Source organism: Ciona robusta, unplaced genomic scaffold (genome assembly GCF_009617815.1).
Source record: "Ciona robusta unplaced genomic scaffold, ASM961781v2 AP042727.1".
Classification (NCBI taxonomy): domain Eukaryota; kingdom Metazoa; phylum Chordata; class Ascidiacea; order Phlebobranchia; family Cionidae; genus Ciona; species Ciona robusta.
In genome coordinates, this window is record NW_028323106.1 from 35,706 (window position 1) to 53,721 (window position 18,016).

Sequence of the window (18,016 nt, forward strand, 5' to 3'; positions counted from 1 at the left end):
AAACACTGGCCACTTAGTAACTCGCAGGTGCTGCTGTTACTGACTTTCCAAGAGTAAATTCCTAACAAACGAATTTCTTCTCTTAGGTTTCGTTACAAACTCTAATGTGAAACCCACGTTTTCAACTACGCATATTCGGATTCGCTTACATATATAAAAATGTATCGAACAACGCCGAATTAATCGAATCCTGATTCGGCCCATCCCTAGTTTTTTTACATGTGATTGAGCACCTTATACTAACCCCGGCTAAAAATATTCACACCAAAAATAGTGTAACTTTAGATTAAAGACCTCAAATAAATTTTATAAAATATAACGTAAAATTGGTTTTAAACTACAATGATATGACTGCTTTACCCTTTTTTAAGAGGAGGGGTTCTCATTTTACAAAAAAAAAAAAAAAAAAAAAAAAAAATTATTTAAAGGGGGGGGGGGGGGTCCGGACCCCCGTGACCCCCCTTGTATACGCCCTGCCAGAGACTAATGCATTTTATGTTTGTATAAAAGCTACTATGCTTAACATGTTTTATTTGTTAGCCAACTGAACATGTCAACTCGAATGATCAATGTTATACTGCCAATATGCCTCCAGGATCAGAAAGCTGTCAGAAAGTCATTCTTGCTTGGGCTATTGGAGGCGGGGTAAAAAATCAAAGTTTACAATATTGTCGGTCATAATTCCTTTTAATGTTTAAGTACATAGAAAATTTCAATTATGATAACTTTTAGTAAACTATAGATCATTGAAAAACTGATTTGTATCCACTACAGGCTTTTTACTTTCCTAAGCACACTGGTTTGGTGTTTGGTGTGGAGGGAGCGCCACGTTATGTTGTAATGGAAACTCATTATGACAATCCAAACGCAATGGCAGGTATAAAAATACATACCAGAATTTAAACCTTTTCGTTTTTATTTCTCTGTATATACCTGTGTTTGTATACAGGGGTTGTTGATTCATCTGGACTTCGCATCACATACACCTCGCGACTACGGCAGTTTGACACTGGCATATTAGAATTGGGACATACTGTTTCTGGGATACAACATATTATTCCTCCACAAGCACAATCATTCCTAAGCTATGGTACTTGTACAGAAAACTGTATGAGCTCGGTATGAAAATTGATTTATCACATGTCATAGTTTTACCATGGCTTGTTTTACCCAATTCACTTCGATTAAAAAAATTTCTGTGCTTAGCTGTTTACAACAGTTTTAGCTTAATGACATAAATGGTATATACTTCAGAGTATGGATAATGCTGGTGTTACTGAGCTCAATATTTATGGTGTAATGCAACATAGTCACTTGCTTGGCACTGGTATGAAGACAAGATACTTTAGGTAATATTAGTGTGGTGGCTGAACATTAAATAACATAGATTACCTTATAAGTTGTAGATGCATTTTACATAATAGCATTGGTTATGTAATGTCTTGCATTTGCAGTATATGTGAAAATTAAATTAATATGATATGAATCTAAACAATTTGAAACTGATAAATCCTACATTATTGGATAATGAGACAAATCTGACCTAAACCTCAGTTATTATGTCGAGCTATGGAACTTTATGTAAATGAAATGGATTAAATTAGCTGATGATAATGAGTGAATTTAAAACACCCTTGATAATGTTTTTAAATTTAATTTGAATTCATTTAGGGGTGGAGTTGAATTGCCTCCACTAAGCGAGGACAAATCTTATGATTTTAATTATCAAGAAACACGAATACTGCAGGAGGAAAGAGTGTTTAAAAAGGGTGATGCAATGCAAGTAGTATGTAACTATAAAAGCATGGATGAAACAGAACTGACCTATGTAAGTATAAATTTGTGATTGTTATACTAGAACATAAATGAAAATAAAATTTTATTTTTTTCTATTGTATTAATACTTTTTAAATGATGCTGAACACAATCTTTTTTGTTTTGTTTTAGGGTGGCCTGGATACTACAAAAGAAATGTGCATGTCGTTTATTTACTACTATCCAGCAATGCAGCTATCCTTTTGCCAAACAGCTGCTGAATACAATACCCTGTTAAACTATTTTGGAATATCAGAAGTCAGGTGCTTAAATTTATTATTTTATTATCATGGGCAAGAACAGTAGTTAAAAAACAAGTTTTCTGTTCGTACTTCTTGTGACAACTTCATATTACCACTTAAGTAACTTTGTCGCTGATTCTTTTTTATATAGTTTTTGTAATCTATATGACTGAAAATTTAGACAATTCATAAAGTTCAGTTGGAGAACTTGCCGATTAGTGTTTTGTCCAAGGACACACTTGCCCAAATCGGTAGTAACATGGCGCCTTGGACCTGTAAACTCTAATCGCTAACCGCTTTGTCACAGCAGTCAGCCTTGGTAAAATTCTTTAAAATTATGTTTTTTTTTATAATATACCCAATCTAAAACTTTGCTATTACTAGTTGCTCAAAGTATCAATTACACATTTTGCTTAGTATTTGTGGATGGATATGTTTTGAGTTGATCAAACTAAACACAACCTTTAAGTACTTTTAAAACAGTCCAAGAGTTTTATGTGTAGAAAAGTGCCACCTTAGTGTTAAGTAAAATCCTTGTTTTAAGTTAATGCATCTTGTAGTTTCATTGGAGAAAACCAGGGAATTTACTCAGATCTTACGAATCTTGCAATTGTTAAACCTGAGGAACTGTCAAACTTAACAGTTGCAGATTATATAAATTCTGTAAGTTTATTTATGCTTAAATTGTAGCGCAGTAAAATTCGGTGATTTGTTAACACAAATTACGAACATTTAAATTTTATTTTGTTAAATTTAAAGCATTAAATTTCATTTTTTTTAAAGTTATTCAAATACATGAACTATCAAACAAAATATGTTTAGCTCGACTGGAATCAGGAATTGGCAGAAAATTTCAGTGTTGCTGCAAATAAAATGCTTCTGATACAAAATTGCCTGGGTCCCAACGGTGTACCATCTAATGTAAGTTTCATGTTTTAACATTATAATAAATATTAGATATGTTATATAGGTTGAATGTGTTACAGTTGTTCATGGTTGCATGAGTTACAGTTTGGATTTTTTGATTTCGTTATATGAATGTAACATACTTTATCCTCACGTGGTGGGAAAACGACAGTTGTTGTAACATGGGTGTTCTGTTTGATACACCTTGTGCCAACTTACAAGTTACCATGTATGTTACTTTGTGGGTGATAATTATTTTTTCACTTTTTTTATGGCGGTTAGTTTGGACAACCCATTAGTGACCACTGGGTTAGTGCGATTGCCGTTAAGTATCTTGCCCAGAACACATATGCCCACAATGGTAGCAGCGACGAACTATTACCTCTGGGTTACAGGCAGGTGCTCAAACCAGTATACCACAGGCCGAATGATATTTTCATAGGGTGGACAGGAAAGTTCTAATATTGGTCTTATAATTTTTTTCAGTCCAAATTTTATTTGTATCCTCATAAAATTGATGAGCCATACATACAACCTGTGGAGAATTGCTCAGAACCATCAGTGGGAACCACAGTGGATGAAGTTTTTGATGGATGTCAAGTTGATCCTTCCACAACATTACAACCAACTACAGTACAAACGAAACTTCCACCAGTAATTGACCCAGAACCTACAGAGCCATTTCCACACAACATTGTACTTGATACAGATGGACTTTTAAAATTGTATTGGAACTACAACGACACCCATATTACCTTTGAGGTTAGAAGTACCAAAGTATAAATCTAATCTTTAACCTGTTAAATAATGCTTGAAGTAACTCTGTGTTTCTATACATAAAATATGAATATAAAATATAATTTTTTTTTATATTTCAGATGCATGGTCAAACAACTGGCTGGTTTGGAATAGGGTTATCCCCTAATGGAGGAATGATCGACGCAGACATTTATATTGGTTGGGTTAAAGAGGGCACAGCTTATATAACGGTAACTATTTGTTCTTATCCTTAAATGCAATGCTGTAGAATCCAGTTAAAACAAGACATGTAAAATCTTCTTTTACACTAAGGTTCCCTTTATTTACTATTTTAAGTAATTTTGTTCTTTTTTATCGGACTTATTTGCACATAACTTATATATTTTTGGGGATATTTTTGTTTTATGTATGGCTGACTATTCGACAACTCATTTGTGATCAACTGCCCGTAAGTGTGCTACGACGGCAGATCATAAATGTGTTGTAAGTACCATTGTTTAATTTTGCTGTATACACCATAGGATCGACATGGACAAGATTCCAATACGTACCCACCAAAGGATCCAGAACAAAATGTGGAATTCCTTGCTGGTTATGAATGCGATGGTTGGACTGTTATTAAATTTGTTCGCCAGATACCTGCGTGTGAAGCTGATTACGATCGGCCAATAACAGTGAGTTGTTATTGAATCATGATCCCATGTATTTGCAGAGTAACATGCCTATTACATTTTCTGTAAAAAATAATGGGCGCACCTCCGAAAATGATAAAAACAATCAAAATTTTAATTTTTTTCACACAAACTATGTTATAATGTGAATTTACAATACCAGTATAGAACAACACGTTTGATTCTTGAAGAATTTTCACTATGCTATATTTTCTATTTTAGGGTGACACAATAAAAATGATTTGGGCTTTTGGAGCCAATGATCCAGCTGGTGATGATGTTGTTGGTCCTGACGATTATCATCAGACGAATAGAGGTAAACGAGATATAAGTCATAAAATTTATGAAAATTTAAAATATAGCTCATACCTTTGGTAAAGATTTTTCCTCATAAACTAGTTCTTTTTTGTAGTTTTATTTTTTTTTTGTTCTTTGGATCAATTCTATTTAAAGCTGACTCTTACAATATGAGTCATTTTTTGAAACCTAAATGTTTTTAAACTAAATGGTTTTTTACATTGTACTGTTTTACTGTGTAACCGTCACACTTTTAACGAACAAGTTTTTTAGTTGTTTTATCCATAAACCTGTTGTAGCAGGTGTCATTATACTGTTCCAGTCTTTTCACTTTTCTCTAATATTCTGTCTTTCGATGGCGTAATTGAAGATATCAAAATCTTATTTATTTATTCAAGTTTACTTGCACAACTATTATTTAATGAAAAAATTTCAGGAACCAAAAGCGTGATTCTCATTGATATTCCAACTGGAGATGATACCTTATTTCCTGAAGGTGAAGCTCACCACACATTGGATCTTATGGTTGATAATCTACACTTACCCACTGTCGCTACATACTACAATTGCCATTTGTTTGAAATACCAACTGATAAGAAATATCACTTGGTCATGGTGGGTTAATTTGTTACCATTAGTATTTATAAAGTATTTATTGCCTGATGTTTACCGCTACTAACAAAACAATTATCCAGTCGACCACAAACGTTTCTCTGTAACTCCAATCGAGAAATGATGTATATGAAGCCACCATAGTTAGTCCCAAATAGGATACCCATTTTATAACTTTGAGAGATATGATGAATATACTTTGGATACTAAACATTTTTCATTATCTAGATATAAACTCTGAAAATTTAGTAAGGTTATAATTGTTTAATTACAGGCAGAACCAATATTACATCCCGGCAATGAACAACATCTTCACCACCTGACTGTTTATTTCTGTTCTGGTCTGGGTGTAAGTTGTTTTTAACCAACTTAATTCAAACCATTGATAAATTGTACTCTACCGTTATTTAATCCAGGCTACAGAACATTTGGGTGTAAACAAGGAATGCTACTCTGCCAACATGCCAGATGATTATGCAACTTGTAGTCAAGTAGTAGTGGGCTGGGCAATTGGAGGAGGTGTAAGTCCAAACCATATCAACCTAATTTGTTTATATTTTAGTATGTCTTTATTGTTCTTGTGTAGTGAGTTGTGTATGGTATTCCTAACTGGTTATTGCCAAACACTGCAGTACATACAAAACAATCATTTATTATAAATTCAATTGTATGTTGGTAAGAAACATCATTTAAAGATTTACCACGCATGGAATTTCTGCTACAGAACTTATTATACTTTCATATTAACTTTTCAATTTTTTCAGCCTGTGATATTTCCTAAGCACACCGGACTTGTGTTTGGCGATGGAAGTTCTGCCAAATATGTTATGCTGGAAATACATTATGACAATCCGACTGTTAAACCAGGTACACATTTTTGTTATTAACTTCTGTTTTTTTATAAGAATGCTCAACAGTGCACTGCAAACAAACACTACATATAAAGTCCTATCTTCTATCTTTTTTAATTCATAACAGTATATATTTTTCTTAAAACAATTTTTTATTAGAAATAACACCTGTTTTATTGTTTCTTGCTATTTAAGATATTATTGATTCCTCTGGGTTACGACTAACATACACTCCGGACTTGAGGCACTATGACTCTGGTACTCTGCTTGTTGCTCAATTGACATCTGGTAGAAGACACATCTTACCACCACATGCCAATTCATTTTTGACAACTGCTACTTGCACTTCACCCTGCTTAACTGCTGTAAGTATGTAGTGCTGCAGGGCCACCTTATGCCCTAATTCTAGGACTTCTACCGTTGAACATGGTTGAGCATAGGCAACATAGAAAATATTGTACAATGCTAGCATTTTATACTTTTCCATGTGTTGAAAAAGATATGCAATTGTATGCGTACACTCTCTTTTAGCCCACAGCTGTTTGATTGTACCCTTATAAATATAACTAAAACTTTATTTTTAGGGGATGAATGCAACTGGTACTAACAAGCTAAATGTGTTTGGAATCATGTTGCATGGTCATTTAGCTGCCCAAGGTATTGAACTGAAGCATTTGAGGTAAACATTGATGTATTGTATAATTACTCATTTTGTGAGCATAAATTCTTCTTTTGCACCCGTTATGTTTCAATTGTAATTTTCAGAGACAATGTGGAACTCCCACCACTTGCAAAGGACGCTTCATATGATTTTAACTACCAGGAAACTCGAATGTTTTCAACAGAAAAAAATATCAATGCTGGAGACGACTTACAAGTGATTTGTAACTATCAAACCAGAGACAAATCCAAAATCACTTTGGTAAGGCTAACATTTTTAACTTATAAAATACCCATTTTTTTGCTGCCACATTTATACACATTATTTTTTAATTCTGTATGTTCACAATTTTGTGTTGGTAAATGCACAGGGAGGGCTAACCACCACTCAGGAGATGTGTGAAGCATTCATTTATTACTATCCGAAAATTACAACATCTTACTGTTTGACTTCTCCTCTCATGACTAGTGTGTTGGAATATTTTGGAATCGAGGAAACTGAGTAAGTTTGGTTCAGTTGGTAAATGTAACTAAATTATATTGCTACGATGGTTGATTGTACCTATTTTTAAAACTTAACTAAAGAATTTCCAACCGATCACTGCAGTGACCAGCAGTCTTGTTACCAAGAATGGTTAGTTTTTGTTACCATCTTAAATTAAAAATAATAAGACATCCATCCCATTTTTGTGTGCCTTATTTCTGTATAATAACAACTTGTGACATACCAACCAGCTATTTATATTTTAAAGCAATTTGTATTTTGTTCTAGTTATGGCAATTACTCCTCATATGAAACAGTTTATGACGAAAGAATTGTTCGCCCAGAATCACTTGCAGGAGTTGTATTGGGAGATTACATTGATTCGGTATGTCAAATCTAAATCAATGTTAAGTCATAACATAGAGACATACCTCATTATATAAAAACATCGGAAAAAAAGCAGATTGATTTTCAAAAGTATGAAGAACTTATCTATGTACCACTTGGAATGCTTTATTTTTGTCTTTATCGATATATAAATTTTAACTTGTACAACCCTTATACATCAACAAATAACTTGCATGTTCACAAAACTATGATTTCTAAATTTGTTTTATTACAGTTGAATTGGGATGAAGCCAAAATCAAGGATTTTGAGCAAGCAACACATGACATGCAACACTACCAATACTGTACAAAAACGGATAATGGTTTTTACCCCATTGAAGATGTTAGTATATTATCTTTACCTTTTCTTTAATTTGTTTTTAAAAGAATGTTGAGAAGCTTGAATAATGCAAAAAGGCATCACACATCGTTTAGTGTGATTGTACATGCCACATTTAGTTTTAAATCTTAGGTGAAAGTGAACTTACTTGATATTGCTGGACAAGCCAGTGGTTAAAAGTTACATGTGTGGATATTGTTCTAGTAAAACAAGGTCTAACATGTATGTGACTCAAGATAGAGCGTGCTTAGAAACAAAGTGGTCTTTACTAGGTTCCGATTTTGCAACAAGAAGCCCAAATTGACGTTCCTTACGAGGAACCTGTTCAAAGATGCAGCGATCCCCGCACTGGGGCGACGTCTGGTGATGCATTGGACATCTGTCTTGTAGATACGACTACAGTGATAATGGAAACAACCACTCTAGAAATGGCTGTGGAGACAACTACAGATTCAGCAGCTTCACTAGAGAGTTCTATCTTATCCATAGTTGCACTTCTGATTATGATTTTTGCATTTCAATAATTCGACTGCACAAGAAAATCTGCATTTCTTTGGATCTTACTCGACTAAACTCTTTAATTTGAACTAATTGTTGTTGTTGGCAGATGCAAGAACATTTTCTTGCCAAGTACAAAAAAAAAACTATTGAAAACCTAATTTACAACTGTATATTTTATTGAATATCTGTTAAGGTGTATGATGCAGAATTAGACGTTAAATGTTACGAATGTTAGAACCCAAACGCAATATAGATAGCACTGAAGTGTTTATCAGAATATATATCGTACAATAGGGATTTCGCAGATAGCTCACTAGCCACCACCTTTTACCTTTATACAGGCGAGGTCTCGCGGGTTACTCTAGGCTAAAGCCCTTGAACATCCGTATTTATAGCGGGCCAAATAAGGTGGAAGTTAAAGGACAACTGCGAAGTCAAATTTTATAATTGGTGTGCAGATAGTCTTTACTGAGCTAAATCTACCATTCTAATTTTTTTCCGTTCAAAACGATACGATTTCCAGATATCGTCACTTACATTTTCACTGGTGACGTCACTACCACTGGTGCTTCTAAATTGTGCGCGGCCTATCTCTTTAAATGAAAAATGGCGTGCTAACGATTTTCTTTTGGCGGTATCTCGGAAATGGCTAATGATTTTTTTACAAAGTCGTTAAATAATTTTAAAAGTCAACGTATTCAACTTACTATATAGTAGCTGGGTGAGAAAAGGTGAAACACCCTTTCATTCTATTTCCTCGTCCCATTTGATAGTAAACAAATGAACATCCAAATAATTATAAAACCGCATCCCACGACTTCTCTAAACCGTTGTTAATTCTTTGCAATACGATTAGGATATTTGGATGTAATGTACTAAAGGTGTACTGTCTTGTCCCGCCCTAGACTACTATAGTTTTGCTAGACGCAATAAAAAGGTGTGCCTATTTTTGTTTATTCAGTCTAAATCTGCCGCAATATCTTCTCGAACCGTATCCAAATCTTTTAACATTCGCTCTTTTTTCTTTTCGTCTAGTTCTTTTTGTTTGTCTATACATGCCATTGCGAACATTTTAAATTCTTTGTAGTCAAGTTCTTCGTCTCCGGAAACGTCAAACTCGAAGAAAATGTCTTGCACCTGAAACCGATCAAACAAAATGTAAACCCACCTTAACAAATAATTTAGTTGTACAACTTTATAGATACCGAATGATCTTTAAGGTTGAACAGAAAACCATATTGACCAAATTCATCTGCGGATATTGTCCCACCCCCATCTTCGTCCATTATTTCAAATACAAGTTTAGAGTGGCGAAATATGAATTGCTTTTCTACGCGATCTTTCAATGCAATAAGAATGCAGACCAGTAAGTAAAATTCCTGTACATTGAAAAACGTTTAAAAATTTTAACAACTAGTGTTCGGGTTATTTAAGTATTAACTTCGGGTTATGTATCACTTGTGTTTGTTTTTCTAACTAACTAAATACTGTAACGATTCTTTACCTGGAAGCGTATGTACCCTGTGGCTTGTTGGTCAAGCATGTCTAGAACCAGGAAGATTTGTCTTTTGTCCAGATTCGTTACATGGCGTAGAAATTGATAAAATTGAATGTCATTCAGTTTTCCTTTCTTGTGGACGTCAAGAAAATTAAAATATTCCAAGACAAGCCTTGTGTTTTTGACAGTAAGTAGACTAAACGACCGATCCAGGTGCAAGTACTCGAGCAGGTTTGATTTGACTTTCATGTCTCCTGTTGCAGCTGCTAAACCAATGTCTGTAAATGACAGATACAATTTGCTGTGGTATGTTGCTCGGCAATATAAAGGCAATTGTGAAGTAATAGTTCACCACATTTTCCTGATTGGGTGAGGAAATCGTCGTAAGGATGAGGATTGCAACGATATATAAGATATTTATGATTGGTGATTCAGGCGCGCCCTTTCGATCACGTGGCGTGGCCACACTTCGCCGGTGTGCTGGAAATGAGGTCTCGGCAATTCTTTTAACAAATTAATCTGAAATTTGTTATAAATAAAAACTAAAAGTCCTCTGAAGAATGTGTATAAGGCACACTCAGCGTAGTACAAGAAGCACAAGAAAAAGCCCTTAGTGGATTAGATATACAAAATACCGTTAACTTGTATATGTTTTATAGATTTTAGCTATTCAAGAGATTGAAACATAATCTGAAATGGGTATTGATAAAAAAGTCATCAAGGAAGGAAATGGTAAGTTGCGGCGATGTTTTTATTTCTCTATTTTAGTGTGATGCAATATTGCTTTTAAATGTTCCGTTACATGGAATTTAATGAACAAATTGTTTGGGCCTATATTGAACATTTTTTGTGCACATGATATTTGATATTTTTTCACAAAATTTTGTAGCGTCGATTTCTGAAAGTTTTTTTGCAAGAATTTGCGTGTATATCCAATGTTGCTTTTATAATATAGTATGCGCTTTTTTAACACTGGCAATCCCACCACTTTCCTGCAAAACGGGTTACCGCCATTTGGTGTCCTTCCCTTAATTAAATGTAAGTGTATAATAACTGCATGTCATGAAACTACAATAAGGCGAACTATTGTCATACAGCAGTGCATAATCCTACACTTGCAAATTGGTCAATGTTCTATTGTGTGATTGTTAGGCTGGTATTTCGCATTTTGAATAAAATCCAATGTACATGTTAAAGCATATTAAATGTGGAATAAATTACATGGGACTATGGAAGAAGTAGGGTTAAACCTTTAGCTGGTGGCCACATGAAGTTTTGGTTTCAAAATGTTCTATAGCCCCCACTGATAACTGCTGTCTAATTTTTTTTTCGAAAAAGTTGGGCGTGTGTGTCGAAATCTAACTTTGAAACTGCGCGAAAACATGCTTCACCACCGTAATTCGTCTGATTTGCGTAAGGTTAACGGTTTATTATGTCACAATCGCAGTCTGTTTTGTCACAATAGTGGGGTGGGGGAAGATGGGACACCTTCAGCACAAAATATATAAATGTCCTGATCGTGTTTTAAACAATTAACAACGGTCTATGAAAGTCACGAGGACAAGGTTTTATAATTCTTTGAATGTTCTTTGTTTACTACTAAAATGTAGGAGAAAATAGATTGAAAAGGTGTCCCATCTTCCCCCATACTACTATATATTACATACGTTGCAGGACTTTATAGCCTTGTTTTTTCGCACTGTTTTAACATAGAAATCAAACATAACAATACGCATTTTATGATGTGATATTTTAACATTTGTTTAATTCATGATAGCTCGTGTAAAAAATACGGTGGCGCTGCATGATTTCGCACACTTTCAATGTTAATTTTCGACACAAACGCCCAAGTTTTTTCAAAAAAAATTGAACAGTGGGTATCAGTGAGACCCAAGGAACACTTTGAAAAAAAATTTAAGGTGGCCACCAGCTAAAAATTACTTAAGGAGGTACAAAACTTTCGCTTTTTGCTTAGCAGTAAATCTTTGAACTTAAAATTTTAGAAAAAAGAAACAAAACACTTTTGGCGGTTGGGTATCTGAAACCATATTTCTTTAAATATTTTTACTTGAACAAACCACCACATAGCTTGATGTGACACTGTTAACATTTCATTCTTTTAATTATACAGGAACAACTTTCCCTAAAGCAAATCAAACAGTTAAAGTTCATTATACAGGTATTGTCTTGGTACATATACTGATGCAATAGACTCCTGCAGTTTTTCTCCCTATTTCCACATGATGTAACTAATATATTTTTCCCTCAGGAACCTTAGAAAGTGGAAAAAAGTTTGATTCATCTCGAGATCGTAACAAGCCATTTACATTTAAAATTGGATGTGGACAAGTAATTAGAGGATGGGATGAGGGGGTTATCCAGGTTATTAACACTTTTTGAGATTTTTTCTGATATATTCATTGTTAATGATGTAATTTAAACAATTACTTGTGTTTGCAGATGTCTGTAGGAGAGAGGGCAACACTAACTTGCTCTCCTGATTATGCATATGGTTCGAAGGGCATTGGTGGTGTTATTCCACCTAATGCTACTCTCATATTTGATGTGGAGCTTTTAGGTGTAGAGTAAATTTCATTCACATTGAATGCGGATTTGCTTATGTATTCTGTTGCAAATCTAATTGTCTGACATATATAGTTCTGTTTTTTACACCACATAGTAAAATATTCGTTTCTGTACAATTACTGTTACATTTACCCAGAATGGTAGCAGTACATACAATATCATGACTTGGTTTCATTGTTGTAATGTTTGTTGGCCCTGTAGCATCACAACTTGTTCAAAGTGAAATGCTGCAGTGTTATTCATTAAATGGGACCTTGCACTGGAAGTAACAATAAACCACATGACTCCATTGTTTCGTTTCATGTTTTAACTTGCACTGTTAGTAGCTACATTATGGTTTTTTTACGGCCATTTTTTTAAGGTTGATCTATTGCTTAAAAAAATAAAACTTATATTATTATAAGAAAAAAGGAATTTATAATATGCAGCCAACTGTTGTGCTTTTTAAAACAGTTAAATGGAAACTAGTCTTCCATATAAAAAAATGCATTGCATTTAATATGATGCATAATGAATGTACTATATATTTAAAACAGGCGTTTTTTTTTTAAATAAGTGAGTCATATACTGGTTTATAAAGTGTTACATTTGTAAAAGGCAGATCAATAATTGAAGGTCCACTTGCACATCAAGAAAATCTGAACTTCATTTAAATGGTCACCTTATACAGCATTTAATGATTCTGACATTACTTCCACGTTGTGGCGCGATTTCGACTGTGGTCTCTTGCTCGTATTCCTCCAACCCCACCCAGAAGTCCTCGAGATCGTGAGTCTCTTTCTCCCACTGCTCCTCCACCAGAGGTTGCTCCTCCAACCCCACCCTCATTCTGCTGATGCGCAAGCTCCTCATCATAAAGGAGATCATAATGTCCGTAAGCATCACGTGGTGGAATCTTGTTCCATCTCACATCGGGAACTTCTCCTCCAGGAGCAACAACGTTTATTGTGTCATTCATAAGATTATATTTCATGATTCTGTCGTTGGCTGTTGTTGATGAAAGTGAAGGTGATGCATTCACCTGAAACAAGTTGTATAAAGAGCAAACATTGCTTCTACTTATTTTATCATTTGTGAAAGACAAACATCGATTTAGTGTGGTGAAAACTGTATAAAAACTGTTGTTAACTGTAATGTTTATTTTTTATCTTGAAAACTCACTTCAATTAGCCATGGTTTTAGTTTGTCATCTATTATGATGTCATAACCATAAACTTCGAAGCAGTGCCGATCATTGGCCATTGATCCAGATACTGCTTTTAATGACATGACAGTCAACCAGTTAATTTCATCAAACAACTTGTCTGTAACAGATTTTCCTCTGGTGCCTTCCAAATAAAGACGCAAATTGCTGAAACAATCAACATACTTCAATTAGCATAAGGGGAGAAAAATGAACAGGTAAAAAGTATGAAGATATTTACCAAGAAAGGCCATTTCTAAAAAATAGGTATTAAAAAATTTAGAAAACCATACCTTACATTTTATTTTCTGTCAGGGGTGTTTATATTTTTTAAAAATATTTTTTAATTTAAAAAAAAGAATAATATTCAAAGGTGGGGTCCTGACCCCACCCTTGTATCTGCCCCTTGTTGTAGTATATGGCATAGGAAATGCCTATTTTGCGTTAAAAAGTATTTATTTGCACACTTACAAATACTAAAACATAAGGTTTAATTTATTCTAATTGGCATATATGTTTTGTGTAATGTAAAAAAACCAGACATTACCTGGGAGACAAAATGTTAGCCATGGCTATGTTCTTAGGGTAAAAATAGTTCCACTGGATATGTTGCCAAAATCATATTCGCACAAAGAAAAACTGATGTCATTTTTATAACCAGTGCACAGATAGTCTTACTAGGCTGATTTATAAAACCAATTATTTTAAAGAAGCACTTAAAAAATGTTTTAGACGTCACTGTTACACCTCTTTAAATGTTTTGGTGGTCTGGCAAATATAAGCTCTTTAGGTCACTTCAAGAAATGTCAGTGATATAACTAAATAAATTTAAATACTGTTGTCTTGAAAAGGTTCATAGTCTCTAGATTTACGCTTGATGAGTCTATCTATACACCATTAATAATAAAAATTGATTTTTCGTTTAAAAACATCATAACCAGGAAATTTTTTTTGTAGATTCTAAACCTTATAGTCCACTTTCCACCATGCACAGGATTGTATTCCTCTCCATGCTTTTGTATGGAAACATTAGTTAAATGCACAAACATATTGTCAAGTTCATTGCTGCTCTGTGTGTACTTCACTGTGCAAAAACGACAGAATCCCAACCGATACATGTAACATTTTAACGGCCGATATGAGGTTACCAAGACGTACCTAAACAAAAGAATTACTTTAGTAGTTTGTAACTATCCATAATCATGCACAACTCAAAACTATAGCCTTAGATTTGATTTATCACTTGTACCAAAAAGGTAGTAAAACTAAAATGTTTTTCAATTTTTGTTTTCTGAACTGTATGGTGTTTTCTCTATTAACATACTGAAATTTACGGTTTATCTTAACATCAATAATATATTTACATTCGAAGGTCGAACTTTTTTCCCCCAATCAACAGCGGTTATCGATGTATCGGGAAATAACGTACGCATCCCTAGCACTAGGTGGAGCAAACGATGAGGTACGACTGTCTCGTGACCATTTCTTGATTTGAGAAAGTTTGTTTATGAGAAAAATGCCAATTCCTCTTGCCTAAAGTGAAAGGAAAATGTCAAACATAGCAATTTTTTTAACTTCCTATAGTGAGATGTTATTTTTTTTTAATAGAGCGATTCCTGGGTTGTGATAGTTAAGACATTACAAGCCAACTATTCTATTATACTTTGTGCATTTATAATGTTACCTGGCAAAAATACATTTAGGAGCTTGGGTTGGGTTTAACAAAGTTTCAAGTGTGTAGTGATGTGCCAAATACTTAAGTTTATCAAAATCTGAACTTTTATTACACTTATGACACGATTAGGACAAAAAAAACAACAGTATATACATTCAATTAAAAATTTTGTACACAATAAGGACTGAACTCTAATACTGTAATAGAATTTTTAAAATAAGTTAGTAACTTCATACTTTTCCACATGGTTTCATAATCCAGGTACTTGAGGGATTTTTTCGGAATTCTTCAACAAAGAGATTGTAATCAGCAGGTAGAAGGAACGTGACAGGTATTGAATCAAGGTAAATATATCGGCCCAGTTCATCCTGTGTGAAATATTAAAATATTTTGTGTGTTAGTTTACATGATTTTATTTGCACCAAATGTATTCATATGAAACTAAAACATCAGATTCTGCCAAATACGGCTTTATGTCCATGGCTTTTTGTAGACAAATATGGCTTTTGGCTAGAATATTAACAATGTATGTAATGTTTTTGGTATCTTTGGCTTCTTAAACTTTTTATACGTGACTTTAGTTTGGGGATAATTTAGCTGCCTTCTGTATACAAATTAGAAGATTTGATTTTTGTAAGAAGTATATTTTAACAATTTATTTGCACCGAGTCAAACTGAATATTCCCTGTACTTATTAGAATTTAAAACACATGATTCATTACAAACGTCCTGTGCCCAAAATTTCTTGATTTCAGGGAAAACCAAATGTTACATACTTTCTTCATAAAGGTGTAAAAATGCAGACCAACATATTTTACAAAACATAAGCTCACAATCAGGCAGTTACAGCTCAGAAAACACATAAGAAATTATTAAATTAGAATATTCAGTGTAGCAACCAAACCTTTTCCGCAAGTGGATGTCCTTCTTTATCTAAATCCTTTCGGAATCTTTTTATGTTTTTTACCATGAGGTCTTTACGTGTCAGTTCATAGTGGTTGGGGAAGTGGTTTATTATTTGATCGTCCGATAATCTGGCAAAATTATTGCTACATTAACTTTTTTGTTGATGAATAAATGTAACTTATCTTTCTATGGCGGGGCAACATTATAACTTGGATATTCTTGAGTTAAAACGTTTTTAACTTAGTAGGTGATACTTTTTTCTGTATGGTTGACAATTTGGCGAGCCTATTTGCAACCACTAGGTTGAAGTAGTGTTACACGACATAAAATAATAAACTAAACAGTTTTTAAAATACCTGTAACCATTTTCAAGGCTGAAAATGTTTCTTGTAGTATTAACATTCGTCCAATAAAAGTTCAATCTTCATCAGCAGATACCTAGGATGTATAGAAAGATATTAAAACAATTTTTAGACAAAATATTCATGGGAATAAATGTAAACACAATTCCAATATTCATGAAGTTTTAATTTGAAAATAAATGCAAATATAGAAATAACCTGTGTCCATCCTCTTTTTTCAAAATTGTTCACAAGAACAGATTTTTCTAAATCCGTAGCATACTTGGTTTTACCACTCATTTTATAAATTCATCAATGTAAAATAACCTTAAGTGTTATTAGGTTGTAGATCTATTAAATAAAACGAATTTTAAATCTTTGTTTGTAAAGTTTAATTTTTTCTTTGTTGCCAACGTACCACGCTTAAAAACGAAAACACTTACTATAGAAATCTTATTCTGATCGCATGTTTGGGGACCCGTTATGAGTAAGACTTTAGCAAAACGTACTATTTAAAATGCGCCTGATATGCGAAAAAGAAACTTGTAATCTTAGTAATCTCATTCCACGTACGTTGGCCAAATGTGTTTAAGCAAGTGCCAGTTTAAATTATTGCCTGTCAGTCTTGGTCATCAAATTTCGCCGACCACCTGGACCACTTAATTAGGCTATATTAGATTTGACTGAGCCAAAGCTCTAAGTGACGTGAATCATTGATGTTTTTAAACCGGTAACCCTTTACCAACCGTAGAATTATAATTTAGATGATCTTAGAAACACTTGCTTCGAATCATATCATCGCGACGTAGTGAGAACTTGCATTATATGGAGTTACAGCAGACACTTTTTTTCTTTGCCAGGAAAAATTACACGCATCCTGAAATTTCTGAACTGAATTTAAATTATACAGAGCAGCATGTTTGTTCGCTGCTGTATGTCGAAGCAGGCAAATCATATTGAATTTAAATATCTATAAGTAAACATGAAATGTTTAGTTTTTGCCGCAGTTGGAATTATTTTATTTTCAAGTCAGCTTGTCACAACAAGACGAGCCAGGGGTATGGTTTATTTTTCTCCGCAGGCTAATTATACAGTTTTTTTAACCTTAATTCGCGCATTTATTTTTTAATATTTTCACAACTTGTTAAGTATTACTGAGCTAACCTTTTTAAACGATACTAAACTTCGTTTTGTGAAAGTTGTTTCTTTATGTGATTAACCTTAGCAGTTTATAGGTATGCGTGATAAGTTTCGAAAAAAGATTGAAACCTAGAACTTTGTTAGCTATTTAGACTCGTTGAC

The 18,016-nt window shown here is 33.7% G+C and overlaps 4 protein-coding genes across 4 annotated transcripts; 2 read left to right on the forward strand and 2 right to left on the reverse strand.

Moving 5' to 3' along the window:
* The first annotated feature begins 498 nt into the window (after positions 1-498).
* Positions 499-8,683, forward strand: LOC149724579 (DBH-like monooxygenase protein 1 homolog). The gene is made up of 23 exons (XM_089893110.1): positions 499-645; positions 775-877; positions 950-1,119; positions 1,255-1,349; positions 1,672-1,828; positions 1,948-2,078; positions 2,618-2,720; positions 2,880-2,978; positions 3,450-3,725; positions 3,842-3,952; positions 4,244-4,396; positions 4,616-4,709; positions 5,127-5,305; positions 5,577-5,651; positions 5,719-5,823; positions 6,067-6,169; positions 6,349-6,518; positions 6,738-6,832; positions 6,919-7,075; positions 7,185-7,315; positions 7,586-7,682; positions 7,920-8,027; positions 8,297-8,683. The coding sequence occupies exons 1-23, from the start codon at positions 586-588 to the stop codon at positions 8,546-8,548; spliced, it is 3,024 nt and encodes a 1,007-aa protein (XP_089749236.1). The 5' UTR covers positions 499-585; the 3' UTR covers positions 8,549-8,683.
* A 777-nt stretch (positions 8,684-9,460) lies between these two features.
* Positions 9,461-10,387, reverse strand: LOC149724580 (EF-hand calcium-binding domain-containing protein 9-like). The gene is made up of 3 exons (XM_089893117.1): positions 10,030-10,387; positions 9,731-9,904; positions 9,461-9,662 (listed from the first exon to the last, which is right to left on the reverse strand). The coding sequence occupies exons 1-3, from the start codon at positions 10,270-10,272 to the stop codon at positions 9,483-9,485; spliced, it is 597 nt and encodes a 198-aa protein (XP_089749243.1). The 5' UTR covers positions 10,273-10,387; the 3' UTR covers positions 9,461-9,482.
* Positions 10,388-10,553: 166 nt separating this feature from the next.
* Positions 10,554-12,898, forward strand: LOC149724581 (peptidyl-prolyl cis-trans isomerase FKBP1A-like). Its single transcript, XM_089893118.1, has 4 exons — positions 10,554-10,755; positions 12,155-12,202; positions 12,293-12,405; positions 12,484-12,898. The coding sequence occupies exons 1-4, from the start codon at positions 10,719-10,721 to the stop codon at positions 12,610-12,612; spliced, it is 327 nt and encodes a 108-aa protein (XP_089749244.1). The 5' UTR covers positions 10,554-10,718; the 3' UTR covers positions 12,613-12,898.
* LOC149724582 (polyglutamylase complex subunit TTLL1-like) lies at positions 12,895-17,088 on the reverse strand. The gene is given in 10 exon segments (XM_089893120.1): positions 12,895-13,630; positions 13,771-13,960; positions 14,759-14,950; positions 15,157-15,196; positions 15,199-15,325; positions 15,704-15,835; positions 16,372-16,501; positions 16,730-16,793; positions 16,796-16,811; positions 16,934-17,088. Coding segments are annotated over 10 exon segments (1,305 nt in total). The 5' UTR covers positions 17,015-17,088; the 3' UTR covers positions 12,895-13,297.
* Between the last annotated feature and the right edge of the window lie 928 nt (positions 17,089-18,016).

Excerpts from the sequence above, each read along its gene's own strand:
- LOC149724580 (XM_089893117.1), bottom strand. The coding sequence starts at position 10,272 with ATGAAAGTCAAATCAAACCTGCTCGAGTACTTGCACCTGGATCGGTCG. Across the intron at positions 9,905-10,029 it reads CAGGGTACATACGCTTCCAG|GAATTTTACTTACTGGTCTG; the intron begins GTAAAGAATCGT and ends TTCAATGTACAG. Across the intron at positions 9,663-9,730 it reads TCAACCTTAAAGATCATTCG|GTGCAAGACATTTTCTTCGA; the intron begins GTATCTATAAAG and ends GATCGGTTTCAG.
- LOC149724579 (XM_089893110.1), top strand. The coding sequence starts at position 586 with ATGCCTCCAGGATCAGAAAGCTGTCAGAAAGTCATTCTTGCTTGGGCT. Across the intron at positions 1,829-1,947 it reads ATGAAACAGAACTGACCTAT|GGTGGCCTGGATACTACAAA; the intron begins GTAAGTATAAAT and ends GTTTTGTTTTAG. Across the intron at positions 4,710-5,126 it reads TTATCATCAGACGAATAGAG|GAACCAAAAGCGTGATTCTC; the intron begins GTAAACGAGATA and ends AAAAAATTTCAG.
- LOC149724581 (XM_089893118.1), top strand. The coding sequence starts at position 10,719 with ATGGGTATTGATAAAAAAGTCATCAAGGAAGGAAATG. Across the intron at positions 12,203-12,292 it reads AGTTAAAGTTCATTATACAG|GAACCTTAGAAAGTGGAAAA; the intron begins GTATTGTCTTGG and ends TTTTTCCCTCAG. Across the intron at positions 12,406-12,483 it reads GGGATGAGGGGGTTATCCAG|ATGTCTGTAGGAGAGAGGGC; the intron begins GTTATTAACACT and ends TTGTGTTTGCAG.